Source organism: Penicillium rubens (genome assembly GCF_028828025.1).
Source record: "Penicillium rubens strain IBT 27055 chromosome Unknown utg000004l_segment0_segment0, whole genome shotgun sequence".
Lineage (NCBI taxonomy): Eukaryota > Fungi > Ascomycota > Eurotiomycetes > Eurotiales > Aspergillaceae > Penicillium > Penicillium rubens.
In genome coordinates this window covers 1,918,752-1,946,502 of record NW_026890602.1, presented here as the reverse complement: position 1 = coordinate 1,946,502, position 27,751 = coordinate 1,918,752, and the positions used below count along the sequence as shown (strand labels likewise).

Here is a 27,751-nt window from a genome sequence, read left to right as displayed (position 1 = left end):
CGCAGATACCAAGAATCAAGCCAATCAGAGCAGCGTGAATTCGGCGACTTGGTGGGTCCAAGCTTTAACTCAAGTCGCCGAAATCAAGACGCCGAACTTACTACAATCAAACCAATGCCTTTCACAATTATTAAATGCCGCGCAGCAATCCAGTGAAAGTCGCCTGTCGTCTGTGTCATGACCGGCGGGTCAAATGTGACCGCAGTGAAGGCGTCGCGTGTTCCAATTGCCGGAATGCCCGGCGCCAATGCGAGCTGATTGTATCTCGCCGTGGACGGTTGGATTCAAAAAGACATAAGCCATCGTGTTAAGACTAATTCGAATTTAGGACAAGAAAGCTTCCTCTACTACCCACTGAAGCAGGCTCGAGTAGGGGACTTTTAGAGACCTCTCGCAGTGTACGGCATGAGGGAGTAACGACATCTCTGGCCACTCATTCCCAAGACAATCGAGATAAGCCACAACAAGAGCCATGTTTCCCAGCACTCGGACCAACCGGCAAAACTCCATATGTTGGCGATTCTTCTAATCTCAATTACCTCGTCCAACAATTTGGGAATCCCTTCGGGGCCACGACGGACGTCAGCCCACTCCAGGACCACCTCCACGCGGCAATGCTGGCCCGGCTAGGCAAACCAACGACGCAGGAAATCGAAAGGCTCCACATTTCTTCCTTTGAACGCCTTAAGAACCAGGGCGCATTTGAACTCCCGTCACAAGAGACCAGTCAGGCCCTTCTCGACGCTTACTTCCATTTTTCACTTGCTGCACTGCCTATTCTGGATAGGTCAAGATTTCTTGTTAGTCTTGAGGAAGGCAAATTTTCACACTTGCTCTTAAATGCTATCTACCTCGCTGCCACCATATATTGCTCGGATTCCGTTATTGCTGAAGCCGGGTTTGTGTCCCGATATGTTGCAAGCCTCACGTTTTACCAGAGAGCTAAATCTCTCTATGATGCTGGATATGAAACAGATGCTATCGTGACGATCCAAGCCACGTTTCTTATGTGCTATTGGTGGAATGGTCTTCTAGAACACCAAGACCCTTGGTATTGGGTTGGTATCTCTGTGGGAATGGCACAGGCTTTAGGACTGCATCAAACGTGGGTACACTCATCCCTTTTAACCTAAACTAAGGGCAACTAACCAGGTTGTAGAAAGTCATACATCCGTCTCGAAGAAAAAGATCGAAAATTATGGCGAAGATTGTGGTGGATGGTATATGTCAGTTTATTGCCCAAGCCCCAGGTCCTCTTACTAGTCTGACTTTCTACCCCAGGCCATGAACATAAATCTGTCTATGCTTCTCGATCGTCCTCCACACGTACAAGGAAGACTTTGCAATGTTCCACCTCTGTCGGAAGCTGATTTTGAACAAGTCAGCGAGTCTCAAGAGACAGGCCTCAGTGAGGCAAATACCTTTGTGATAAACGGTGTGCAACTAGCTCGAACAGGTTCAACATCCATCATTCAGTTTCTAAATGTACTTCCTTGCTAACACATATTACAGTCGATCGCTACTTCACTATTAAATTTGACGAAGATAGTGGCCATTCACAAGATCTCTGTTTAGAGCAAATTTCCTTGTGCTCGGGATCCCTCCCACCGGAATTCAAGTCTTTGTCAACGAATAGCAGCAAGTGGGCTATATTAACTCATATACTATATCAGTGGGTTGACGTCCAATGACTCTCCAGAGGATCTCCATTCTGATCGAATATACAGGGAATACCGACTAATTCTGCATCGGAGCAACCCAAGGTTCTCCCTCAACATCGGACCAGACAGTCCAACATTCGAGCTATGTACAGAGATCTCCCACATGCTCGAAATCCTCATGGCAAACGATCTCCTATACGCAGCCGCAGCTAGCATGTACGTCCCCCAATAATAACCTGTCCCAAATATCCCGGGATGGTCCTGCTAAATCCTTTCTAGACTTGCACCCGTGCTGTCGGTGCTCTCGATCTACATCGCCAACATCCTCAGAGGGGATGCTGGCGTCCGAATGATCTCACAGCATCGCGCCCGCTTCTGCATGCTCATACTTGACAAGTTGCAAGATCGGTTCCCGGTTGTTGCGGCCTACTATCCGATTTATGAATCCCTGCTTAGTCGACACTCTGCAGGTGGGCAGACACAGGATACAGGGGTACCGGAAGGTACGGGAACAGGATCGTCGGTGCGGAATGGTCCTCGTCAACCTGAGAACGAAGGCGACCTTGCTAGTATGGATTCCACTGGGGGGTTATTTGATCAGGTTCCGCAGGACGGTATGGGGATGGCGTTTCCTTTCTCGTTTCCGTTTGGGAACCTTTTCGAAGATGTTTTTCTGAATTCATCTTCTCAGTCTGTGTCTTATTATGAAGATGATGTATCTTACCCTTAGCGATATTGCTAAATATGATAGATCTTCCCACGAGAATACTTTTAAAATTCGCTCCATAAGTATCTTCACTACCTACTATCTCTAGATCTACAACATATACAAGACAAGGCAGAAAAACAAATAGGTAGGCAGTAATCAAGTGCCATTCTCATGTTATTTGCAATGACATGTATGCGGTTTGTACATGATTTACAATCCCCTAACGCCCCAGCCCAAACGCCACCAGTAGATACAAAACATAAGAGTCGCCATGAGCAGTGGAGAAGGTGGTCAACCCCCAAAAAATAAATAAAGAGAAAGGCTTCGTTCTTCTTTTTCAGACAAGGATTTCTACAACTCACCGTGTCCGCCATGCCGAGGCTCACCCTCCGATCCCGGCGCAGCCATAAACCCGCCTTGGCGCACGCGCAGCCCAAAGTTAAGCAGGATGATAATGACAAGTCCGAGGCTGACGACCGTCGGACCCCAGCGCTCGTAGTAGACGCGCTTGACGTCGCGGCGCTTGCGGATCTTGTCGACGCGCCAGATGTATAGGAAGAGACTGTACACGAGGGCGCCGGCGGCGAGGATGGTGAAGGCCCAGGAGGAGATGAGGGTGGCAGATTCAGTGCCGAAGTTAAGAAGAGCTGCGGCGATTCCGCCGAGGATGATGGAGAATTCTAACCAGGAGAGGAAGGTTCGCTCGGCGGCGAAGTAGACTTTGGGTTCCACGCGGACGGGAACGAAGATGCCTATTGTTTTTTGAGAAATCGTTAGTTTTGGATGATTGGTGCACGGAATAGCATGGAAGTGACTTACGTTTGCCAGGGGGAGCCTGGAACTGCTGTAGCGTGCGTCGGTGGTTACCCAAAACAGCGATGCCACGCTGTTCGGGGGGAGGCAGGGATGTTGGAACAGGACGGGGCACTATCGCCATGAGACCCTGTGCGACAGCGTGACCAGTTCGATAGAGGTAGTGTTTGGCCAATTTCTGCGCGTAGTACGCTCCCCCTATGCGACGAGCTTCTTCAAGTTCGTCCGAATATACCGATTCGTCGTCCGAGTCGTACAATGGGTAGTCTTCGTCGCCAGGCAGGGGCTGGGCGGCGACGCGCTCTTCGATATCCAGTTCGTTACCATTGGTCTCAAACAATCCGTTCTGGTGCTCGGTGGCATTTTCATCCAGCGGGCTTTCTTCCGTAACCGGAGTTTCGTCATCATCCGAATCTTCATCATTGGCGGAGATTGAGGTACTCGCCAGCGGTCGGTGGATACCGAATTGGCGGGTGGCGGGTTTGCGGATGTCTACACCCATCTGCGGGAACCAGAATGGAAGCAGATCGATGCGAGTAGGGAACATGGTCGCTGTTCCGTGGATGAACTTGCTGAATTTCGGCACTGCCTCCACCAAGTGACTGGCAGTCAAATCCCGAATCCACTGGGGAGGTTCCTGGCCTGCCTGGGTCTGCAGCTTCACCTCAAGCACGGCATAGGGGAATCGGTCGATATCCTCGGGAGGCAGCTGGGAGAATGGGAAGTCGACTCCGATATCCATACGACGCCAGTTCTTCCCGGACCGTTGGCGGCCATCCATGTTATCCTCTCGGATCATGGTCAGCTCGGTGTCAAGGGAGATTCGAACACGCGCATCACCTGGCAGCTGGAATGCAGTGCGATGGTAGAACGTGCGGGTGACAGGCACCAATCGGCGAGTAATGACACGGTATTGAATCTCGCGGGCTAGTTGCTCCAAATCATCAATCTCCGCCGGGCTCTTTTTACCCTCCTTGCGCATCTTGTCAAAGATCTGCTCAACCGTCATCCGACCCTCGAGATAGGCATTGACGTGCTTCTCCTTGAGCACGAAACGCGCCTTGACGGACTTCTCTCCCGTCCAGTCCTCGCGGTGGGTTTTGCGCTCCACGAAAATCTGGTCACTTTCCATCCCGCCGTACCAACGCAGTCGAATCGCCTCAGCGCCTTCTGTTTTCTTCAGACGACCCTGGTACAGTTCCCAGGTGTCCGTGTTGTCAAAGTAGATAGAGGAGATGGCCGTGTCCTTCTCCTCGAACTCCTTGCTGGCATTGAAGACCAACACTGGCAGGTGCTTCAAGATCACCAGCTTCAACTCCGTAATATTATCCCGGTGCACCCAATACTTTGTGGTCTGACGCACAAAGTTTTGTTGGGTGCCACCGGCAGATGCATCACCTTTGACCGGGTGGCCCTTGGTCCGGACCAGGTCATACAGCTTGGATAGTTTAACCACGAAAGCGTCGTAGTTATCCTTGAAGAAAGGCTTGGCCTTCAGACGTGTCGCGAAAACCGGCTTGAGGTACCATTGAGTTTCTTTCTGTGCGATTGTTAGCGGATTAAACCCGACCCGGAAATTGGAAAGGGAAACATACGTCATGTTTCTTGAGGATCTTCTGGAACCCCGTGTAGTTCAATTGAGTGAATTTGGCCAAGTCATGAACATCGGCAATAATATCACTGAGCACCTGCTCCAGCATTAAGAAGTTCGCATCCGTGGGTGGGGGGCGAGAAGTTCGAATACTCTGACGATGGGAATCGGTCGAGCTGTCCAGACGGGAGACGACATCGTTCACTTCGAGTTCACTTTCTTGAATGCGGGCAACAATCTCCTCACTCTTGCGCTTCTGGAATATAAAGACCTTCTCTAGCTCACTCTCAAGCAAGGAGACGAAGCGTGTCTCATCGTCCTCGGTCCATTCTTTACGGGCGGGCTTGGTGTTATCGGCGGTTGGCTCGTCGACGAAATCGGTCTTCAGAGCTTTCTTGAGTTCATCGTAGGCAATGTAGTAAGGGTAGAATTCCTTGATCATGGAAGACCGGAGATATTCACCGAACCTGTGAAACGATTGGGTCAGTACGCCAGTGGCGCGGGGGAATGGAATGGCTAGATCACATACCTCATTGTGGGCAGGGAGAGATGTGAGGAAGACTGATTTATCCCAAGCTCATGACGAGAAAAAGAAAGAGAAAAGAAAAATATCCCGAGGGAAGGGATGCCAAATTCGGAGGGTTCTTAGCTCTCCGACAAGAAGGCAAAGAGGTTATCCCCGAACTCGGCTAGTGCGATGACTAGCGGGTGACGGCCCCATCCTCTCATCAAAGTGGGTTGCGATGCTAATCCACGAGGTGGTATGGAGTGCAGTAAGCTCTAAATCGGTTGAATTGGGGAATTCTAACTTGTTAGATAGCTGAGTAGGGACATTAGACGTATCTTAATTAGGTCTAGTGGGCTTGTTTATTCGTCGGATCGCTGTCTATTGGCGATTATCAGGCCAATCCTCATGGGCGATCACGATGTACAGTGGTAACTTTGGTATGGTAACTTTGTATCCATACATACACCCCCTTGGTGACGTTGACAATTTGACCAGTCGTGGGCGCACGTGGGCAGTTAGTCTCTGCCTCATTGTATCTCTCTCTCTTGTCTTATGTCCTTCTCTCATGTTTATCTCCGTTTGATCTTCCAATCTTCATTAATATTATGTTATTCTATTCTATCTCAATATTATATGAGAAACTTGAGAAACATGAGAAACACAATCCAAGATTCAAATATCTTTTCAATCTTAATCTCCCTATCTCTCTTTTCCTCAATGCTTGTCGCAGGTGGGCTGGGATATATAAGGCGCCATCTGGAAAATCCCCACCCGGGGCTTTCTACGTGTTGGGTCTAGCCAGATGCATTCTGTTTCTCACCTTCCCACATGAGTCTTAGCTTCAAGTCTTAGCTTCTAACAAACGCAGCAACTTCGGAGAATTTGATGAGATTGAAAAGATTATGATCAAATCTACGGAATACTCCGTACAATATACAGTTCTCGGACCGAATCACCATAGCATTATCCATAAGAAGCACAAACGCCAGAACACCCTCAGTCAGAGATGACATGCAGCCTAATCTATCATCACATCATGGTATCATCGCAGCCACCTAGGACATGCTCATGGCCGCCCGGCGGATACTACGACGAGCACCCTCACCGAAGACATTAACTGAGCCCTCCGTCTCCAGCGAGCGCACCACATCACCGAACTGGTTGTGGTCGATTTTGTTATCACTCTGCTCGCTCACATCGCGATACAGGTCAGTCCAGCGGACCGCACCACCACTCACACCGCCACGTTCGTCAAGCCGGGACAGCACCGCCTTCTTCAGGTCGTCGCGCAGACGACGGTCAGCGGCGCTGCTGCCTTCGGTCAGAAGGCCCATGTCAATGAGACCGGTCCGGGAATCGGTGGCAGCCTGCTTGACGGCGGAGCGGATGAGGCGCACGGCTTCCTCAACATCCCCGGCGGTGACCTCGGGAGATAGACGCATGCGTGCGTGCGCCTCGGAAAGTCGGATCATAGATTCAAGCTGTCGAGTGGTGGCCGTGATACGGCGTTCTTGGGCGCGGATGTCATCACCGAGCTGGCGCATAGCCACGTAAGCGTCGGTGAGGGCAGCACCCGCAGCTGGGGTGATCACAGGGTGACAGTTGGTCTTGGCGTATGTAATGTAGGCCGTGAGGAATTCGATAGGCTAGATAGAACTGTTAGAAATAATACTCTCTAATTGATCGCACGGGAAAGGTCACTTACCAGAATCTCCTGTGAACTGGCATTCTCAGGATTGTCCTCCAGGTACATGCCGACCAAGTGCTTAGCCAGGCGACGATCCTCCGTCTCGTCGACACGGTCAAGGACGAGGTATACCAGGTCGAAACGAGAGAGCAAAGTGGGTGGCAGATCAATGTTCTGCGGAACAGCGAGTTTAGGGTTGTACCTACTGCCGATGGGGTTGGCAGAGGCCAGGATGGATGTTCGGGCATTCAGGGTAGTAATGATACCCGCCTTGGCGATAGAGACGGTCTGCTGTTCCATGACTTCGTGAAGGACGGAGCGCGTGGAATCGTTCATCTTGTCGAACTCATCAATACAGCAAACACCACCATCGGACAAAACCAAGGCACCAGATTCTAGAACCATTTGGCGAGTCTCCGGGTCACGGGTCACGTAGGCAGTCAAACCAACAGCCGACGAACCCTTACCACTGGTGTAGACACCGCGCGGGGCGATCTTGTGAACATAACGCAGTAGTTGGGACTTGGAGGTCGAGGGGTCACCGCATAGAAGAACGTTGATGTCGCCACGGTAGCGTGGGTTACCTCCCTTTTGGAAGGTCTTGTTAGTACCTCCAAACATCTGCAGCAGGATACCTTTCTTCACGTCGTCCATCTCGTAGATGCTGGGAGCCAGGGAACGAGACAACAGGTCGTAGATATCGGGACGACAGGCAGTCTGCTTAATTTTTTCCTCCTCTTCGGCTGAGACTTTGCGTGCTTGATCTGCCTCCGCCGCCTGCTCAGACATTTCTTGCTCGACTGTGGACATGTCAATGCCCATCTTCTTGCGGTCAAACTTCTGCACATGAAGGACATCGATGTACGTCTTGAACAGGGACTTCTGCGAGCGCTGACGAGCACTGACACGCATGGGGTTGCACCGGAAGATACCAGTCACCTCCACACGGTCACCAGCCTTGCAAACATCGACTAGTTCATCGTAGACACACAGAGACACTGAGTGAGGAGTCTGACCATCAGGAATGTTGTCTGGGGTCTCCTGGAGCTTGATGACTTGCTTGTCAGAGAAGGAGCAACGGTTGTGGAGGAGCTGCATTGAGTTCTTCTCTTTGCAAGAGTCTCGGGGGCAGACTGTTGGCTCAGCAATTCTGCCACGATCAATGTCAACTTGCACACCATAGCTGCAGGCGCTGCACCGGAAGAAAGCTTCTTTCATATCGGGGATGATAGGAGTAGCACGAATTACCAAACCCTTGATGCTGACCAGCTTGTCCATATCGGCTGGGTCGAGATCACGCATGTTCACGGTCTTGTCCAGACCGAAGGGAAGCACCTTGAAGGTCATCGCCTCCACTTCACCGACCAGATCCGGCACATCGACAGTCGGAAGCACATTGTCCGAGGTGAGGATGGCCTGACCACGTCGGTCACGAGGCTGAGCAGCGCGTTGACTCTCTGATCGAAGAACGTCCATTTCCTTGAGAGCGAGATCCACCATCACATCCTTCAAAGCTTGATCCATCAGAGGGATGATTTCTTGCGGATATGCAGAAAGTTGATGCCACAGCTTGCGAGTCAATGGGTATGACTTCAGGTTAGCAGCATCGAGATTGAATGTGGTCACACCGAGTCGTCGCATGTCATTACACATGGCGATGCACTCATGTCTCTCTGCTAATTCTCCCATCAGTCTGGTTTCATCCTCGGAGGCACCGTCAGCCCAGAGACGGTATTTTGTCGCGAAATTATACAGGAAGTTCTTGAATGCCGACATGGAATCTTGGATCGAGATGTTGGTACCCCAAATCACACGAGTGGAGTTTCCGGCCATGGCGTCAGCTTCAGAGGTGCCAGGGTTGATATTCGAGAAAGTGGCATCGGAGCGAGGCATGGTATCACCTGTGGGCATTCCGTTGGCATCAACGAACACACGGTTACGGCGACTGGGAGTAGACCCAAAGCCACCGGAGTGCAAATCGCTGCGACGAGGTCCGCGTCGGCCCTGGCCTCCCGGCGACACAAATAATCCGCTGCTGGCGCTCAATGCATCGGAGCGGATGTCGGAACGGATATCAGATCGACCAAGGCCTCGAGTAGGGCTAGAACTTGGAATATAATGAATAGGAGAAGAATCTGTTGGGTGGTCAGGGATCTATATCGCATAAAAAACGGTGCTGCTCTGCTGAAACAGAAATTCATACCTCTCACACCGGGGTTGCCTCGCGGGGTTCTGTCGCCATCGTCTACCGTTGAGCTGGCATCGGCCATGCGTTCATCCGGAGTCTCGGCATTGTTATCACCCTTGGTCGGGGATGATTGGAAAAAAATGGGGGACGAAGAAGGTGCGGCTCCCTCGGCCATTAGACGTCTCGAGGCACGAGGGGTGGCTTGAAAAGTCGGGCTGCTAGGGGGCTCCTGTCGGGACGAAGAACTGGGAGATGCAGTTGAATTTTTGGAGGAGCGACCCCTCCGTCTTTGTGCTGGTGATGACATTGTGGATATGAATTAATGTGTTGATACCGGACGATGGTCAGGTGGGTTGGTGTGTATGGGATACGAGTGAAGAAAGGGAGAGCAAAAAGTTGTGGGCGGAACGCGGTTTCTGCCACTATGGACGCGACTGGCGCGTTAAGTAGTTACCCTTTTAGGCCGACGTGTTTTAGCACATGCAGTTCCCCAAATCCACCTTGCCACGCTCGTTCGCCCGCCAAGTCTACCACTGAAGTTCCTCTCATGCCACCAGTAAGAGATATTTGAAATCCTGCTAGCTCAAGTCGAGTCACTTACAATATCATTTTGGGAAGTTCGTCGTTCCCCCAGGCTGGACGGGACGTCCCGGGAGCCCCAGTTTTGAATACGAGTGGGATAGTGTCGATTCAGCAGGTTAAAAGATTGTTCGAAGCTATGGTCTTGCTCCCGGTCGACCAATATTGGAGGACGACGATGTCTCCACAATGATTTTCCAATCTGGCGATGAACTCTACATCTGGGATGTGCTTTATTATGATGTGTATGAAATAGCATCTCAGGACATCAATGAAGTCGCTCGTGTTCTGTCTCAGGAAGGAGGTTACAAGAAGCTACAGAGGCGCCTTCTTGATCCAGTTGAAGATATTGCTGTCTGAGCATGATAGTTGTGCCGGCTTAATTGGGAAGGGGTCACGTGGCCACGAGCGGAGTTTTGTTTTTCTTTTTGTTCTTGTTACTTCTTTAGCTTTAGATTTTGGAATGTAATCAGCTGCCTTTTTTTATATTTTTTCTTTATTTCTTTATTTTCTTTATTTTATTTTTATTTTTTTTTTGCAAGCCTAGACATCTATTGTTCCTCCAAAGTTGTTGAGCTCTTTGCCGCTGCCGTACCCCTGAACCTGTGGCTGGTGGATTGTCATTATATAATGCACTGCCACATCTTTAATCCCATGGGCCAATCATCGCTCCTTCCCTTTTTCTCTCTTTTCCCTCCCCCACCAAAAGCTTGGAAGCTTCAATCCTACCGTAGTAGGCATTCGCATTCAGATGTCCATTAGGTGTCAATGTGTCATGGAAAAAAGGAGTACCTACGCATGGAGTGTCTTTTGTTATAAATATAGATGAAACTCTTCAGTTACACAAAGGAATATCTGTTCTCCTTTCAGAATCTGTACGGAGTAAAGCCGCCGTGACTTATTTAGCTGTTTCACCTGGCGCCTGATGTCATCGTATCCCCGATCGGCGTTCCCACGATCCCTCCAATCATCCCTGTTCGTCACCCCCAATTTCTTGATCATCCTGCCAGCTCAATCTTCGCGCCACTCACCTCATTAACCAAGAGATTATTCAAAGACCCAAGTTCGACATTATTGGCTCTCGTCCCCCACAGCGCTGATCAGGTTGGCGCCCTACGAAGTCTGTTCAAGTAAATTTCTCTTCGTGCCTTTTTTTTTTCTCTTATCATCGAGCTCCTTCTTATTCGACCCCTCCGTATACAGGCGATCACTTCCAATATCCATCGGTGCCTACAACAAAATCTCGTGATGCTTCTTGCTGTGACAGCTACTTCGATACCCCTTTTGGCATCCTAGCTTCCCCATTTCCCTCGGCAATACCCGAGCTGATCGTCATGACTTCGGGCTTGGAGGAGGCACTGGAACATACCGGTGGCCACGGCCGAACCGCTGAAGGTGTCTCGATTTCGACCTTCCTGGCGTCGCTGGCGACGGCTATCATCGTCTTCGTCGTTGAATTTCTTCTCTTTCTGTTACTAAAGGGGAAACTAACTCGTATATAGTAAGTCACCTGGAATTCCACCAGGTAGAGGATCGAGGACACTGAACTGACCGAACTTGGTATCTAGTCAACCGCGAACCTATTTGGTACCGGATAGAGAACGCACAACCCCATCACCGCCAGGTCTCTTCCGCTGGATTGGTCCCGTCTTCCGTACATCCAGCTCGGAATTCATCCAGAAATGTGGGCTAGATGCATACTTCTTCCTGCGCTATCTGCGCATGCTTCTGAAGATCTTCCTTCCTCTGGGCCTCGTGATCTTACCGGTTCTACTTCCAATCAACCGTATCGGCGGCAAGGGTCAGACATACCAGCATGGTAACTCGGGCACTAAGTATTCCGTCACTGGTCTGGACCAGTTAGCATGGGGTAACGTAACCCCCGAGCACACCCATCGGTATTGGGCTCATTTGGTAATGGCTGTGATCGCCATTATCTACGTCTGTTTTGTGTTTTTCGATGAACTTCGGAATTACATTCGCCTGCGACAGGCCTACTTGACGTCTCCCCAGCATCGACTCCGTGCTTCTGCCACCACCGTGCTCGTTACTTCTATCCCACCTGATTGGCTTAATATCGATGCCCTTGATAGGCTTTTCGATGTTTTTCCTGGAGGCGTGCGAAACATTTGGCTCAACCGCAACTTCGACGACTTGAACGAGAAAGTGAAAACCCGAAACGATATTGCTCTCAGGCTTGAAAGTGCCGAGACAGATCTGATTGCAAAATGCAAGAAAGCACAGCTCAAGAGGGCCAAGGCGGAGGCAAAGAAGGCCGGCAAGAGTCAATCAAGCGCAGAGAAACAAGAGCAAAAGGCGGCCGAGAAACGTGCGTCCCAAATGGCTATGGGTCCTGGTGTCAGCTCTGGTAATCCCCATCAGGCCCACACGGTACAAGAAGTGCTCCATGGACAACCCCAAGAGAAACGGTCGGAGGACGGACCTCGACGAGTGTTTGACCCTGCATTTGCCGCCGCTGGTGCGGTTGGCCAAGGCGTGGGAAAACTGGGCAAGACAGTGCTTGGAGGCTTCAAGAAAGTTGAGCATGGCTTGGAGAAGCCCTTGACTCGGACCGGGGGCTTCGTTGCAACTACAGACAACGTCCTCCCCCCTCGTTCAAATACGCCTCCAGGCCCTGGTCAATCTGCAACTGCAGACAATCCCCCACCTCGTGCAAGCGCTTCTCCAGCTCCGGAACCTCTTGCCTCTGATGACACCATGTGTCGTAACCCAACGACTTCGCCGAAGCCACCATTCTGGAGACGCAAGTCGTCTCATACGAAATCCCAGGGTGCTCGTGAGGCTGACGAGTATCCACTGACTGCGCCTGAAACCCCTGCAACTGATGCACCCCATCACGACTTCAAAAAACCGGACAAAGATGAAAAAGATGAACATGGCCGGAAGGAGGGGGAGAAAATGGAAGGGGAAGAATATCCCATCGCTTACAATGAAAATTTCGAAAATGAAGACTATGGAGAGCCACTGTGGAAGGAATACATCCGGCCAAAGGACCGAGATACCATGCGTCTACCCATATTTGGTTGGAGTTGGATGCCTTCGATTTGGCTTTTAGGGAAAAAGGTTGACACTATCGATTATTGTCGTAAGGAGCTCGCTCGTCTGAATCTGGAGATCGAAGTTGATCAGCAGCATCCCGAGCGGTTTCCTTCGATGAACTCGGCCTTCATCCAGTTCAATCACCAAGTCGCTGCCCACATGGCCTGTCAATCTGTCAGCCACCACCTCCCAAAGCAGATGGCACCCCGAGTCGTGGAAATTTCTCCCGACGATGTCATTTGGGATAACATGTCCATCAAATGGTGGGAACGATACCTGCGTTCCTTCGGCATCATCACACTAGTTAGTGCAATGGTCGTTGGGTGGGCGTTCCCTGTGGCATTCACTGGGCTACTGTCGCAATTGGCATATCTGGAGGGTGCATTCCCTTGGCTTGCTTGGCTTGGCAAGTTACCAGACTGGTTAATCTCAGCCGTTCAGGGTATTCTTCCTGCGCTGTGTTTAGCTATTCTCATGGCACTGCTCCCTCTTATCCTTCGCTTCCTGAGCCGCACACAAGGCCTCTTCACCGGAATGTCTATCGAGCTCACTGTCCAAAACTACTATTTTGCCTTCCTCTTTGTGCAGCTGTTCCTGGTCGTTACCATCGCTTCCAGTTTCTCGACAATAATTGAGAACGTCACTGATGTGACCAGCTGGCCGCAACTTCTAGCAGTGAACATACCGAAGTCTAGTAACTACTTCTTCTCTTACATGATTCTACAAGCCATGTCTGTGAGCGCTGGCGCTCTCGTACAAATATTTGGCCTGGTGAGCTGGTTCATTTTAGCTCCAATTCTGGACTCTACTGCCCGGAAGAAGTGGGCACGCACAACAAACCTCAATCAGATGCAATGGGGCACATTCTTCCCTGTATATACCACCCTAGCCTCTATTGGTAAGTTGTCTCATCTTTTTTGACCGAATCCGTTGGCTAACGTTATCTAAGGTTTGATCTACTGCGTGGTCGCACCTCTGATTTTGGTTTTCAACGTCATCACATTCGGTCTGTTCTGGTTCGTCTATCGCTATAACACACTCTATGTCACCAAGTTTCGCTTTGACACAGGTGGTCTTCTATTCCCTCGAGCTATTAATCAGCTATTCACTGGAATCTACGTTATGGAGGTCTGCCTGATTGGCTTGTTCTTCTTGGTTCGGGACGCAGATGATAATGTCGCTTGCGAGGGACAGGCTATTTGCATGATTGTGGTTTTAATCCTGACGGCCGGTTACCAAATTCTTCTCAACGAAGCGTTTAGTCCACTGATCCGGTATCTTCCCATTACCTTGGAAGATGAAGCTGTCCGACGTGATGATGAGTTCCGTCGTGCCCAGCACGCTCGCCTCGGTCTCCCTCTTGACGATGACGATGATGAGGATGGCGATGTTGAACACACCCTCGCCAAGCGTGAACACCAAGAGCTCCAACACGGGAAGGAAATACGAGAAGACATCGAGCTGAAACCTCTGGAAACCAATTTCTCAGGCCAGAAACGACAAAATTCGGATCTCTTGTCAACACCTAAGCTTGGACACAAACGTCCATCATGGGCCTCCAACTCATCAAACCGGAAATCTAAGTATTATGGTCAGAACTCGTCAAAATCCACGCCGACATTACGGGACATGCGGGAGAAGATGGCCCAAGACGCCGAGGCCCAGGGGCCAGCTCCCAACACAGTTGGCCAAGCCCTGTTTGCTGGTATTCACGATGAACTAGAGGATCTTACGCCCGATGAGCGTGACCAGCTGGTGCAGCGCGCCTTCCAGCACGAGGCCCTTCGCGCCAAGAGGCCTGTCATCTGGATCCCGCGTGATGATCTGGGTGTAAGCGATGACGAAGTGTACCGTACACAACGATTCAGCAAACATATTTGGATCAGTAACGAGTACCAGGCGCTAGACGGCAAGTGTCGGACGATCTTCAGTCGCAGTCCTCCAGATTTCTCAGAGGTGGATTTGATTCAGCTGTGATATCATTTGTACATTGTTCCTTTTAACCATTCTATAGCATTTTCAAGCGTCGCATTCAGTCATAGACATCCAATGTCCTTTTCTTAAATATCCATTTCCAAGCAATCATTCAATATCTCCTCCCTTAATCCATGAACTTGCACAGGGGCAATCTGTAATCATCCACAACCCAGTAAGCCCGACGCACACCCTCCCATTCACCGTCCAACTTGGGCACAGAAATCTCCTCCCACTGGACATCGAACCCAGCCTCGAAGAGATCCATCTCCGCCACCTTCTGGTAGACGTCATATGAGATCTGGCGATCAGCACCCATGCCATTAAAGAATCCCCACCGACCCTCCTGCTCCAACAACCCAATAACCTGCTCAGAGAAGAATTCCCGGAAGTCACCATATGACTCCGCAAAGGTATCGTAGTAGATAGCATCGAACGTCTCCCCAGCCGCCACAAGGCCAGGAAGAATATCCTGCCAGCGACCCTGGTGGATAACAACACCGGGCTTAGTGTCCCACCCGCGTCGCTTCATCTCCGCAACGACCTCCTCGTGCGCTTCAACAATGTGGTGCACCGCTGGCCCTTGCTCCTGGAAGAATCCGTCCACAATGCCCATCCCGTGACCGATGTTCAGAACTTTCAGCCCGGGTGTCGGGAGCAGTGCTGTCGCGGACTTACGCATGATGTCGCTTTCCCAGCGCATCATCACGCCGTTCTGGTCGGAGTCCAGGATGCGGTCGTTCTGGATGTTCAGGCGCGACTCCAGATACTGCGAGTTGGACACTTCCGGGTTGACAGGAGTGGTTGTGGTTGTGGTTTCTGTTGTGGGTTCGGCGGATGCGTCGACGAGCTCCGGTGCTGTTTCGGCCTCGGCCGAAGCCTCAGCCTCGGCTTCCTCTTCTTCTTCCTCTTCGTCGTCATCATCGGCGAGCTCTTCGTAGGCGTCGAGGCGGTTCAGCAGCAACTCTGCGCGCACACCTGCGTCGACGATCAGCTCGTACAGCTCGAGAGCACCGATTCGGCGCGCGATGCAGCCGGGTGTCTCGTTGTTCGCGTCAAGATCGTTCCAGATAGCGCCCTCCTGCAGGAGGAACTGGACTGTCTCCACTGCTGATTTCACGGTATTGGCGTCCAGACCCTTGGGGTTCGAGTCTGAGGTGGTTGCGCCATTGGCGCCGGTGGTCTCTGTATCGGGCTCGCAGGCAGCGATTGCGGCGTGCAGAGGTGAAAAGCCGGTCTCGGTATCTTTGACGTTCGCTGCGTCTGGCAGCATAGACTGGGTGCGAAGGAGGCGGCGGAGCTTAGACTGGTCGTGCTGCGATGCAGCGAGGAGAATCTCTTGCACGTCGAGGTCGACGTCGACCTCAGTGAGGTGCACTGGGGTATCGTCGGTGACTTCGGGCATGATCTGGGTGCTGTTAGTGGGGGTTCGCGAAGAGGTATTTTCTCGAAGAAAATCCCCCAAAAAGATTAATTATTTTCCCGAGTCATACTCACGAATTAAATGTGATACTTGCTAGTCAATGCTAGTCAAGTGTGTTGAACTGTTAGCTGACTGAATGCGGTGCCCCTCAGAATTAGAAAAATCGTCTCGCCGCCTTTGTCCCCGCATGGAGAAAATATATAAGCCCTAGAGGTCTACACCACCACTTACAAAGAACTACTATGTTTGAAGAAGCCCTGGAAAAGAATAGAGAAGAGACCACATTCAGATGCTTGGTAATCCAGCTATTTGTACAATAATTCACATCCCTCCACACAGCGCCATTAAGTATCAAGCGGAATGAAATTATTTGCCCTCTTCGCTGTAGGCGTTGACATTCAGACCCAATCCTTGGCTGTCCAGGTAGAGCTTGTTCTTGCCACCGCTCTCGTGCAGGATTTGAGCAATGTGACGGGCATTTTCAATTCTCCGGAGCTCAATGTAACTCTTGCTCTTCTTGATGGCGTCACCAATAAGCTCCGCGGAGCGGGCCTCACCCTGTGCGCGGACAATGAAGGCTTGCTTCTCTTGACGGGCCTTGTCAACCATGAATGCAGCACGCTGAGCATCTTGCTGTGCGACCTGCTTGGCCTCAACCGCGGCTGTGAATTCGGGGGAGAAGGTCAAGTGCTGTGTGGAGATACCGTGTTAGAAGCTATTCGAGCTAGAGGGTGGTGGAGGTACATACTGTCAAGGACACATCGTCCAAAGCAATGTTGAAACGGGCAGCTCGGCGAGCCAGGTTGTCCCGCACCAAACGGGCAACGTTTTCACGCTGTGTGATCAACTGGCTGGCGTTGAACTGAGCAACAACGCTCTTCAGCACTTCGTTGACAATGGAAGGCAGAACGCGCTCATCAAAATCTTGGCCCAGAGTTCGGTAAATCTGGGGAAGAGCATCCACACGGGGTCTGGATAGGACACGGCAGGTGATGTTCACCATTTGCAAGTCCTTCGTACCAGTGAGGGAAGGGATGTTGCGAGGTTTGGCACGGACATCGTAGATGATCGGCGTTTCGAACCAAGGGATTTGGAAATGGGTTCCTAAAGTCATGCATATGTGTGAGAGAGCTCCTTTGCCAGGCTAGTGAGTTTCCGTACCTTCGTTGTAGATTTCCTTCTGGACACCACCTAAGCGCGAGTACTTGATGGCACGGTGACCACCGTCCACTAAAAGCTAGTTAGAAGCTTGATTCCTTAAGTAGATGAATATAACATACCGTTGAACAGAGCATTTGACGCGACGTAGGTACCAATACCGGCGAGAACGAGAGTTCCGACAAGTCCCATGCCTCCTCGGCCACCACCGGATGGGAAGCCGCCGCCGAAGCCGGCTTTACGCTTCGACAGCATAACTTGCAGGCGCTCCCAAGCCTCTCGTTGATTTTGAGACATGATGTGAGGAAGTGCGTGGAAAGGTTTAGAGATGGATGAAGACTAACTTGGTATGATGCTCGAACGGATGAGGTGAGGTTGCGGGCGGTGGGAGAAAGTCGGGCAGAATCAGCATTACTTTGCTTGGCCTCAACTTCTTTGCCTTTCTCACTCGCATCTCATTTCCTATCGCAACCATGGCGCCCGATCGGACTGGGAAGAGTGTATTCCTGGGGAATATCCCCTACAGTACGTAACTGCAGCTGCATGTCTAACCTGCACGATACTGATCTTTTCTACAGACCTCACCGAGGAACAAGTCAAAGACATCCTCAGCACGGCCGGTACCGTTACCAAGTTCCGGTTGATGATGAACCCCGAGACCGGCAAGCCCAAAGGTTATGGATTCGCAGATTTTGCGGACGCCGATGCCGCCGCCTCGGCGGTGCGCAACCTCAACGATCACGAAGTCATGGGCCGCAAGATCCGTGTCGATTGGCCTCACAACAACGAGAAGGATTCCGTACCCCCAGATTACTCGCAGCAGTCGCAACCCATGATGAACCAAGATCCCATACAGCAGCAACAAATTGCAGGCTCAGCGCCGCTGCCCCCTCTCCCTCCGGGCGTGGAACTGCCCCCTCAAATCGACTGCCCTAACGCTATCTCCCATACTCTCGCATCTCTCCCACCAAATCAATTGCTCGATGTCCTGACGCAAATGAAATCTCTTGCTGTTGCCGACCCGGCGCGTGCTGCTGAGCTGCTGCGCCAAGCACCTCAGCTCGCCTATGCCGTCTTCCAGGCTCTACTTCTCATGAATCTGGTCGAATACCAGCTGCTTGGTTCCATCGTCGAACAGGCCGCCCAGCCTCCCCAGGTTGCTCCACAGCCAACTCCTCAGCAATTCCAACCATACGGTGTTCCCGGTCAGATCGCTACGCCGCCTGTCACCGCCACTCCTTTCGCCCCTCCCCCAGTTCAACCTGCCGCCCCGATGCACGGCCAGGATGAGCTTCTTCAGCAAGTTCTCAACATGCCCCAGGCCACTATCGACGCTTTGCCTCCCATGGAAAGAAGCCAGATCATGCTGCTACGCCAGCAATTGATGCAGGGTGGCATGCGGTAGGGTACTTTCTTCTTTTGATACTGCATATGGATTCGGATATTTTGTGGCTCTGCTCGCCGAGAGCAAGCCTGGCATACCCGATATTTTACTTTTCTCCTTTTCTTATGCCACTGTACTAGGCGAATGGGTGGCGCAAAGGGGTTGTCATTTTTTTCCCATTGATTTGCATACCGGGTAAATCTCAGGCTCTACCTTCAGAATAGTAACAGAATGATATCTTGATTCCCTTAGTCCTTTTATTTTGCCAATTAACGTCTATCTTGCCTTTCCTTCGTAGTACTTGTTTAAAAGGCAACATGCTTCAACCCGTGGGCATATTTGGCGCGTTTGTCAGTGGCGGAGAAACCTTCCAAGGTCACTTCACCGTCTATGAGCCTGACAAGCTGCATTGGCAAGATACAGGATCGGCACTAGTACCTAGGCACTCTGCTCCCATGACTGGCAGTGTCTTAAAATGGTTACGGCAAATTCTGCATATAATATCAGTGTTCAGTGGATAACTGCCAGCCCATCAATACCCGGCACCAGTCACATCCAAGACCGGCATAATTCGTACCTATGCAGTCTCAATTGCAATTCCAATTGCAACTCGCAAGATCAGATCGCACAGAAGGCATTGATGTTAATATTTGGTTGTCATAGAGGCGCTTTAGCTCACTGACCCATTGGTGTCAATATCATTTGCCATAATAACTGCATTACCGATAGTCTATACCATAGACGTAGTCTGCGTCTCAAGGTAGATCAAGCAAAGGACAGGTAATAGGAAACTAGCATATCCCGTCCTAAGAAAAAAAAGAGTTGGCCGACAAGTGATAGTACTTATCTAGTGTTATTTGAAGCTCTTGTCCGTCAATCTATATCGTTCATACCTGTCACTGAGATATATGCTGGCCTCTGTTTAAAAACTCATAATGTCCGTTAATAACCTATCTAGACCGTTCCCGTTCTTTTGCCAGAAGACGCATATAGTTATCGGCATGGTACATCGATTTAGTAAAGGCAGGAATATTCCCTATTCTTGGCTTTAGTCTTTAATTCGGCCTTAACGTCCATATCAATTACCAAACCGTTTGGATTGCGGGGTGTGTGTCTTGATCAGTTCAATGTCCCTTGATGCCCAGCTAATACGGAATAAATCAATGATAAACCGCGTGCAAATATGATCTTGTGCAACTATTAATACCGGAGTACTGCCTAGCAGTGGAGTGGGTGTATTCGTCGGCGCTGGCGTCTCTCCCAGCACAGGTATGAGTAGCGTCATATGCCGGGGCCTAGTAGTTGGGGGTCACTGGGGCATATGTAGCTTGGCTGGTTTGTGTCGTAGTGTACATGTCAGCGCAGGTGTACGTCTTAGCGCAGGTTGAAGTCCTGGTCAGCGTCACATGTAATTGCGCCGAAACGGGCGAGTGCTACCGGAGAGCTGGGTTATTCATGGGTATAGCTCGCTGTCGCATGAGAGCACCTACCTATTCAGTTGCGAGACACCAGATCGTTGCCTGGGCGTCGTGCATAAGTTATATTTTCCGTCTCATTTCTTCTCTTCTTCATTTTTCCTCCCACCTTTCCACACAAATCACGGCTCCCCACTGTTTCGCATGTTTGCTGTTTTGCTTCGTGCCTGAGTCGGTGACCAAGGTCATCACACTGTAAGTACCTCGCTCTCGAGGTTTTCCAGCGTGTTTCTTCTTGTCTGGCTTGCCAGTATTCATCCAAAGATCCGAATACCCAAGCTTCTCACCCCCTCCTTCAACGCAGGTCATGGCGTCAAAGGGGGTTCCTCAGCAGCAGTCAGCGCATGGTTTGGCAATGGATGATCAGGAGCCTAGGGCCCGGGCCGATGAGATTCCTGAGCTGCGGCGGGGATGCATGATCCCTCGGGGTCGGTATCTAGCCAGTGACCTCCCGCCTCTGCATACGCTGACAGAAATTTTCGCTGACATGGCATCGAACGCCCTGAAACTGGGATTCGAGCATGTCCTCAGTCGGCTCGGCAGTCGACCACTTCGAGTGGCGACAATGTGCTCAGGAACGGAAGCCCCGCTTCTGGCCCTGGAATTGATTCAGACGGGTAAGTGCAGTGTCTTATTTTCCACTTTTCTTTCTGTTTCCTCAAACTTGTTTGTTGTATTCGGTGTTCATGTTGAGGTTCATGTTGCTTGTGGTTGGTTCCATGGTCGAGGTTCCTCACCTTCAAGCAGTTGCCTAACTGCCCGAGTCACATGTTTCCTTCCTTGCCCTAACTTTGCCTGACTTCCACGTTATGATGACTTTACTCTCTGCTATTGATATATTATTTATTTTGCTTTCAGCCCATTCTCGTTCTCTGCTTGGTTATTCCTGAAGATGGCAATGGAGCAATTGCTAATATACGTTGGCAGGTTTGGCAGAGGCCCAGCAACTTCGGATCTCGCACGCTTTCAGCTGCGAGATTGTTCCGTTCAAGCAATCATACATTGAACGGAACTTCCGCCCCCCTCTTCTCTTTCGGGACATTACCGAACTTGGAGGGGACGAGGCGTAAGTACCCATCCATCTTCTTCTGACTTGACTTTCATGCTGACTTTGATTTTGAAGGCGGACCGCCTACGGGTCATCGGAAGTGATTCCCGGTGACCTCGACATCTTAGTTGCTGGAACTGCCTGTGTTGATTTCTCTCCGTTGAACAACCGCAAGAAGACGCTGCAGCAAGGCGGCGAGTCGGGAGCTACGTTCGACGGTCTCTTGCGGTACGCGGAGAGATATCGACCCCGCATGGTCGTCCAGGAGAACGTCCGGAATGCGCCCTGGGATCAGATGAAGGGAAAAGTGGGAGGAGCTCGGATACATGTCGGTTTGTGTCAATGTCGACACAAAGCATTATTACATCCCGCAGACACGCGAGCGCGGGTACATGGTGGTCATTGACAAGCGCCGCTTGGAAGCAGCGGGCCTGCTTGGAGACTCCATGGACCAGGGTGGCATTGACACTGTCACTCAACGCGTTCGTGAGCTTGCTGGTCATTTCAAGCGGCCAGCGAGTGCGCCTGTGGGGTTGTTCTTGCTGAGTGATGACGACCGCCGACTCGAGCTCATCGAGTTGAGAGCCCGCCTTGAGTCCCGAAGCGAAACCAGCTGGGACCAGTACCAGATTCGTCACCAACGGCACCGCGACGAACTGGAACTAGGCACAGAGAGGCCAATCACTCGATCCCTTCCCGGAGTCAATGACCTAAAGGCACCGGACTTCTATTGGCATCGTTTCTGGAAGACACAGCCGGAGAGAGTGTGGGAGACTGTGGATATGAATTTCTTGAAGAAGATGCTTCAAGATTATGATATGAACTTCAAGGAGTAAGTCTCTTAGTCTTAAAACTTCACCTTCACTTCACCTTCGCTTCAGGAATAACTTGCTAACGATTCGCTCCACAGGCGTTGGATCGACTTGTCTCAGGGAGTTGATCGAGGGAATGACAGCCTTGCCGGGTCCGGGATCGCGGGGTGCCTGACGCCGAAGGGCATCCCATTTGTGACCACCCGCGGGGGCCCCGTTTCTGGCACGGAGGCTCTTTCGTTGCAAGGTCTGCCTCTCGATCGAATGCTACTCACGAGAGAAACCCAAGCCGATTTGATGGACATGGCAGGAAATGCAATGACGAGTACGGTAGTGTGTGCAATCATGCTGGCTGGTCTCATAGCCGTGCATGAGATTCTTGACGACGGCGAGGAGAGTTCAACCTACACCGGCGATGCGGAGGCCAAGTCCCTTCTCGTACCCAGCGAGGTCTACAGCCTCGTGAGAAGCAACCTCCAAGTCGCCGAAGGCCCCTCGTCGACCATGCTGTTCTCAAAGCCAAGGCGGCGAGCAGCGTTCTGTGCTGTTCCTGCGAGAGACAGACCGGGGTTCAAGATTCAATTTATAGTTGCACACTGTGCGGACATACCGCTTGCAGATCCTGTCGTGGAAATCCCACGCATTCATATCTACATGTTTCCCCACTTTCTCGACAAAAGCCGTCTGAGTTCATAGCGAACCTGAAGGGACTTGTTCCCATGAAGCTCATGCTGTCTGGTTTGTCAGACTTGGACTTCGAGACTTTTAGATCCCTTTGCCCCATCGACGACCTCCCCCAGTTTTGGCCCGACTTTATTCTGTGCGTCAAGTCAGCTGTGCACGACGTCTTTCGGTTTTTCGAGATCAAGCGCGGAAGAAAATGGCGAGTTGTCTACGATGGCACGCACTCCAGCTTGTTCTTTGATATCGGTCCGGACTCCATCCAGTGGCTCTTGTACGCAAAGCCCCCCATGTCCGCGAGCACCAGAAGCGTCATCCGAGAAGTGCTAGCCAAGCCAATTGCCAGAATGAGTCCCACCTCTGGGTCGTTCGTCGAGGGTACATGGGAAGTTTGTTCACCCGTTAGCAGCCCATTCTCACTTCAGATTTCTGGCCGTGGATACCAAGTCCGATCATCCCAGTCGGAGTGTGGTCTCAAAGCCGCTAAATTTGTTGATGGAAAAGTCTGGGACAGTCTTTTCGTTGAAGGATCCGACCAAGATGTCGCAGTTCTCGATTTCGACATCCGAGGAATCTACCAATTCCTCCCTGACTGTGGAACAGCGCTTGGTGCATTGTACAGAAAAGAAGCCATCGCCCATGCGCCTCCAATGTTCTTATTCCTTGACCCGACGAAGACTGGACCCCCTGATGAAGATGCCTGTGTGTTCGCTCTTGACCACAGCCGCCTTCCTGGATATGATGTGAGAATGACGATCGCCGAGTTATCCTCAGCTTGGAGATCATTGAATGCTACCCCGGATTCGCAAGATGTGAAGGCTTTCTGTCGTCGATGGGCAAAGGTCCCCGAAGCGCAGTTGAACATTTATCCTGCCGAACAGACTACCCTCCACACATTGCAGCAAGGAATCCAAGTCTCGATTGAAAACCAGCACTGTCATGATGCTTGTATCACGCTCACCTCGCTGTCAGCAACAACAGCAATTCTCAACCTGCCCGACGCAAATTCTGATTGGCAAGCATGGAATCCCGAGGTCTCTATGAGAGAATTGAAAGGTCTCGCCTGGTTGTTCCCGAAGATTGCCGCGTGGTCCGACTTTGAAGACTGGAACGAAATCATCTGCCCAGACAGTTCAGACCCTAACCATCATACAAATGGCAATTGCAACACCTGCAACCCTGCTACCCCCAGTATCCTTTGGGGCCGCGACAACAAAGACCGAATCATCCCATACGAGAATCCCCAGGACGCTGCCGTCTACGAGCGCGCCATCAAAAACCGACCTTCGCCATTTTTGGTCTTCAGACGAATCAACGAACATGGAGACGCTGAATTGCGCTTCACCCTCAATGTTCAAGCTCTGACGCACCAGGCACATGGAAAATTGGTTGGCACATCAAGCCGTGAGAAAATAACATCTCGCTGGCGACTTCTCCCTCATGCGTACGACATGGCTCAAAGAACTCCTGGCCAAGAAATCGAGATGTTTACTTTGAAGAGCAATGACAGCGACGGTCCTTCGCCACAACCTCCTAACTTCAAATTCGAGTTGCGTGATGAACAACTCCGATCATTGAGCTGGATGATCTCACAAGAAGCAAAAGACATGGAACCATTCATGGAAGAGGAAGTTGAAGAATCCATCCTCCCCTTGATGCCATGGCGCGCCGAAGTCAAAGCAACAATGCCAAAAATTGTTCGCGGTGGTGTGTTAGCTGACGAGGTTGGATATGGCAAGACGGCTGTTATTCTTGGTCTCATCGACGCGCAGTATGAAAGCGACTGCAAACCCCCTGAAGACAACGGGCTTATTCCAACAAAAGCAACCCTGATCATCGTTCCCAGCAACGTCTTCAAACAATGGGTTTCGGAAACCGAGAAGTTCCTCAAAGGAAAATACAAAGTTTTGGCGATCTCGTCAATCAGCAAGATTACCATCCGGGAAGTCCAAGATGCGGATATCGTGATTTTGTCATGGAGTATCCTGGCGAACGATGCATACTACAGCCGACTTCAACAATTTACCGGAACACCCCAGGCTCCCGCAAAATCGAGCGGAGGAACAGGTCGAAATTTCGATAGCTGGTTCCACGACGCTCGTGCTTCCTTGCGGGAGTCTGTTGAAATATTGAAAACAGAAGGGCCTGAGGCGATGCTCCAGAAATTGGAGGCCAGACGTCGCCGAGTTCAAGAGACACAGGCCGACTTCACCTACCTGCCCTCTCGACGCCTCCGTGGTCAGGCATTTGCTGACGCCAATAACGGTCGTGACAAGTCCAATGCAGGAGCAGAAGAGGATTTGGATTCTAATTCTGACTCGGGTTTCGAGGATTTTGATGCATCTGATGCGGGATATTCAACCGGAGCAGCGAGTTCTGCGGGCCAGCGGAAGCGGAGGCACAGTAGGAAGTCATTGGAAGGTTCAGGAGGAAAGCGACGAAAACGCCCATCGATGGACCTGGCAGAAGTGACCGATGAAAAAAAGAAACGTGAGGCCAAGTCAAAAGCCGTGAAAGATGACCGTAAGGACTTTGATATCAAAAAGAACCCCAGGCAAGACTGGCGCGATGTCAAGGCCGCATTTATTCACGCTTTCAACTTTAACCGTTTGGTTATCGACGAATACACTTATGCCGGGGAAGAAAGACAGGCTTCCCTGCTGTCATTGCACGCACGCTCCAAATGGATTCTTTCTGGAACGCCAGCTCTTCGTGAATTTGCCGACATCAAGAGTATTGCGCGTTACCTTGGGCTACACCTTGGCGTGGACGATGATGGCGACTGCGACAAACCAACCCAGAACAGCAGAGTACGGAACATCCGGAAGAACCATACAGCTGTTGAGGCATTCCAGTATTACCAGGCACCCCACAGCAACGCCTGGTATCAAAACCGTCGAGAACATGCTCAAAGGTTCCTGGACCAGTTTGTGCGTAGGAACATTGCACGCATCATACAAATTCCCTTGACAACCAACCTTGTCATCACCGAACAGTCGGCCGCTGAAAAGACAGCGTACGATACGTTGTTCCGAGCTGTCAAAGAAAACAAGAGACGAATTCCTGGTCCCCTGAACACCATTTTGTCCAAGAGCCAGTTCCCTCAAGAGGCTCTCATCATGTCCTGCGTCACAAGTCAAATAGGACAGCCTCCATGGAACCTCGAGAAGTGCCGAAAAGGCTCGCGGAACGACAAAAAGAAATCCGCTGAGATCTGGACTAAAGTGGACTCGATCACTCGACAGGCAGCGACTGTTTGGTATCGCGAAATGAACAATACCGATCCCAACAACTGGCAGAACGCCCTGAATGGTGTTTCCAAGGTTGATTTCGGGGACGCGGAACTCAACAAAAGATTCAACGACCTCTTAGAGGGCACCATCCGCTCATACAGCGAGTGGAAACTCACCGAACAACATCGACCAATTGAAGATTTGATCCAGCAGCGATTCCAAAAGATCCAGAACCCGAAGACCGGCAACACAGCCACTGGAAGACGTCCTCCCAGAACCACCGAACATGGAGGAGCCAATGATACGTCTTCAAGTTCGATTTGGACGGCTGTGGAAAAAGCCTTGTCTGCTGATGTCACTTCTCTCTTGAAGCAAGTCCTCGAGATTGACCGGGAACACCGATTCTACGAACACCTGGTGGAGATCCAAACCATTGGAATTCCACCATGTCAAGGGTGTGAGAGTGAATTGCAAGAAAAAGAAGATGTCACCGTTCTCAAAACCTGCGGTCACGCCCTCTGCAAAAGTTGTATTGCAGCTGCGATCACACAGACACACAAGCCTTGCCCCATAATTGGATGCAGTGGCCATATTGTCCAATCCAAGATCGTTCCCGGTGAAATCCTCGTCAGTGAAGACCAAGCAATCCAGAGCACCAAGCTCGACAAGCTTGTTGAGATCATCCGCAATGTCCCAGAGGACGAGCTTGTCATCATCTTCGTGCAAATCAACCACCTATTGCCCGTGGCATCGAATGCCCTCAAAGCAGCGAATATCGACCACCGCATGGTCACACAGACCAACTTGAAGGGAATCGATGAGTTCAAGGACTCGCCCAAACCAAAGAAGGGCACCATCCAACCACCTTCCAGACCGAAGGCCCTGATCTTGAATCTCGGAACCTCCATGGCAGCTGGACTGTAAGTTATTTCTCTCTGCTGTTAGCTGTTACTCTTTGTCTGAAACAATACTAATCTGGTCTGATATAAAGGAACCTCCAATGCGCAAATCACGTCATCTTCTTGTCACCATATTTCACCACCTCTCACCATGACTATGATTCAGGTATGACCCAGGCAATCGGACGTGCGCGGCGATTCGGACAGGAACGGGAGGTTTATGTCTATCATTTGCTGGTGAAGAATACATACGATGTCAACATCTTCCAGAAGGCTCAATCCAGCAAACTCGTTGAGCGTCAAGGTGTCCCAGGTTTGGTTCCAGAGGAATCAGTATTGCCAGACGACGTCGCATACGAAGGAGAAGAGCTGCCAGAGTAGCCCCCATCGGTCTAAGGCTGCCACAGGTGCCATTTGTGCGGTTCGACTTTTGACTCGCCGGTTGCCGTGACTGTCACGGTGACCCTTTTTTTCTTCATATTAAAATTCGCCGGTCGACAAGGTCGACACGGGTGAATGTTGTAAATAGTGTGCAATACGTACTTTCCGTTCTACAAACTTGAAGTGTTCTAGCTCTACTCCTCTTCCTCCTCGCTCTCTTTGTTGAATGTAGACAAAATATTTCTGATGTTTTCTCCTATAACATCAAAAGATCGACATATCTAGACACACTGACGATCTCAAGGTCCTTGTCCACAGCTCAGCGGTTTTTGCCCACATCTTAGGCCCTCTGCTCACCACATCTCAGGGTCCTTTACCATCCCCATTGCCAAGCGTACAATCCACGAGAGCGTGAGAGAAGGGAAGAAGGGTTCCAATTTTCCGAGAAAAGATCAACTGGTTAGGACTAACTATGGCTACGTGCCGC

General features: G+C 50.9%; 8 protein-coding genes across 8 annotated transcripts; 4 read left to right on the top strand and 4 right to left on the bottom strand.

The window, feature by feature from the left end:
• Nucleotides 1–134: 134 nt before the first annotated feature.
• On the top strand, nucleotides 135–2,391 carry N7525_010708 (Zn(II)2Cys6 transcription factor; the record flags this gene model as incomplete). The annotated part of the gene is made up of 7 exons (XM_061215192.1): nucleotides 135–277; nucleotides 329–1,105; nucleotides 1,160–1,220; nucleotides 1,282–1,456; nucleotides 1,513–1,642; nucleotides 1,728–1,877; nucleotides 1,941–2,391. The coding sequence occupies 7 exons, from the start codon at nucleotides 135–137 to the stop codon at nucleotides 2,389–2,391; spliced, it is 1,887 nt and encodes a 628-aa protein (XP_061067704.1).
• A 330-nt stretch (nucleotides 2,392–2,721) lies between these two features.
• Nucleotides 2,722–5,308, bottom strand: vtc4 (putative vacuolar transporter chaperone (Vtc4); the record flags this gene model as incomplete). Its single annotated transcript, XM_002561308.2, has 4 exons — nucleotides 2,722–3,122; nucleotides 3,190–4,723; nucleotides 4,779–5,241; nucleotides 5,304–5,308. The coding sequence occupies 4 exons, from the start codon at nucleotides 5,306–5,308 to the stop codon at nucleotides 2,722–2,724; spliced, it is 2,403 nt and encodes an 800-aa protein (XP_002561354.2).
• A 1,029-nt stretch (nucleotides 5,309–6,337) lies between these two features.
• N7525_010706 (MCM DNA helicase complex subunit MCM4) lies at nucleotides 6,338–9,464 on the bottom strand (the record flags this gene model as incomplete). Its single annotated transcript, XM_002561309.1, has 3 exons — nucleotides 6,338–6,928; nucleotides 6,988–9,104; nucleotides 9,173–9,464. The coding sequence occupies 3 exons, from the start codon at nucleotides 9,462–9,464 to the stop codon at nucleotides 6,338–6,340; spliced, it is 3,000 nt and encodes a 999-aa protein (XP_002561355.1).
• A 1,606-nt stretch (nucleotides 9,465–11,070) lies between these two features.
• On the top strand, nucleotides 11,071–14,773 carry N7525_010705 (putative DUF221 domain protein; the record flags this gene model as incomplete). Its single annotated transcript, XM_061215191.1, has 3 exons — nucleotides 11,071–11,237; nucleotides 11,305–13,694; nucleotides 13,746–14,773. 3 exons carry the CDS (start codon nucleotides 11,071–11,073, stop codon nucleotides 14,771–14,773), a joined length of 3,585 nt encoding a protein of 1,194 aa, XP_061067703.1.
• A 124-nt stretch (nucleotides 14,774–14,897) lies between these two features.
• Nucleotides 14,898–16,175, bottom strand: rmt2 (protein-arginine N5-methyltransferase; the record flags this gene model as incomplete). Its single annotated transcript, XM_002561311.1, has 1 exon — nucleotides 14,898–16,175. One exon carries the CDS (start codon nucleotides 16,173–16,175, stop codon nucleotides 14,898–14,900), a length of 1,278 nt encoding a protein of 425 aa, XP_002561357.1.
• Nucleotides 16,176–16,559: 384 nt separating this feature from the next.
• On the bottom strand, nucleotides 16,560–17,648 carry N7525_010703 (prohibitin subunit PHB2; the record flags this gene model as incomplete). Its single annotated transcript, XM_002561312.1, has 4 exons — nucleotides 16,560–16,883; nucleotides 16,942–17,297; nucleotides 17,355–17,423; nucleotides 17,474–17,648. The coding sequence occupies 4 exons, from the start codon at nucleotides 17,646–17,648 to the stop codon at nucleotides 16,560–16,562; spliced, it is 924 nt and encodes a 307-aa protein (XP_002561358.1).
• Nucleotides 17,649–17,824: 176 nt separating this feature from the next.
• On the top strand, nucleotides 17,825–18,756 carry N7525_010702 (putative polyadenylation factor subunit CstF64; the record flags this gene model as incomplete). Its single annotated transcript, XM_002561313.1, has 2 exons — nucleotides 17,825–17,876; nucleotides 17,930–18,756. The coding sequence occupies 2 exons, from the start codon at nucleotides 17,825–17,827 to the stop codon at nucleotides 18,754–18,756; spliced, it is 879 nt and encodes a 292-aa protein (XP_002561359.1).
• A 1,761-nt stretch (nucleotides 18,757–20,517) lies between these two features.
• Nucleotides 20,518–27,264, top strand: N7525_010701 (putative SNF2 family helicase; the record flags this gene model as incomplete). Its single annotated transcript, XM_061215190.1, has 7 exons — nucleotides 20,518–20,827; nucleotides 21,138–21,276; nucleotides 21,334–21,565; nucleotides 21,615–22,090; nucleotides 22,169–22,668; nucleotides 22,767–26,904; nucleotides 26,976–27,264. The coding sequence occupies 7 exons, from the start codon at nucleotides 20,518–20,520 to the stop codon at nucleotides 27,262–27,264; spliced, it is 6,084 nt and encodes a 2,027-aa protein (XP_061067702.1).
• Nucleotides 27,265–27,751: the final 487 nt, after the last annotated feature.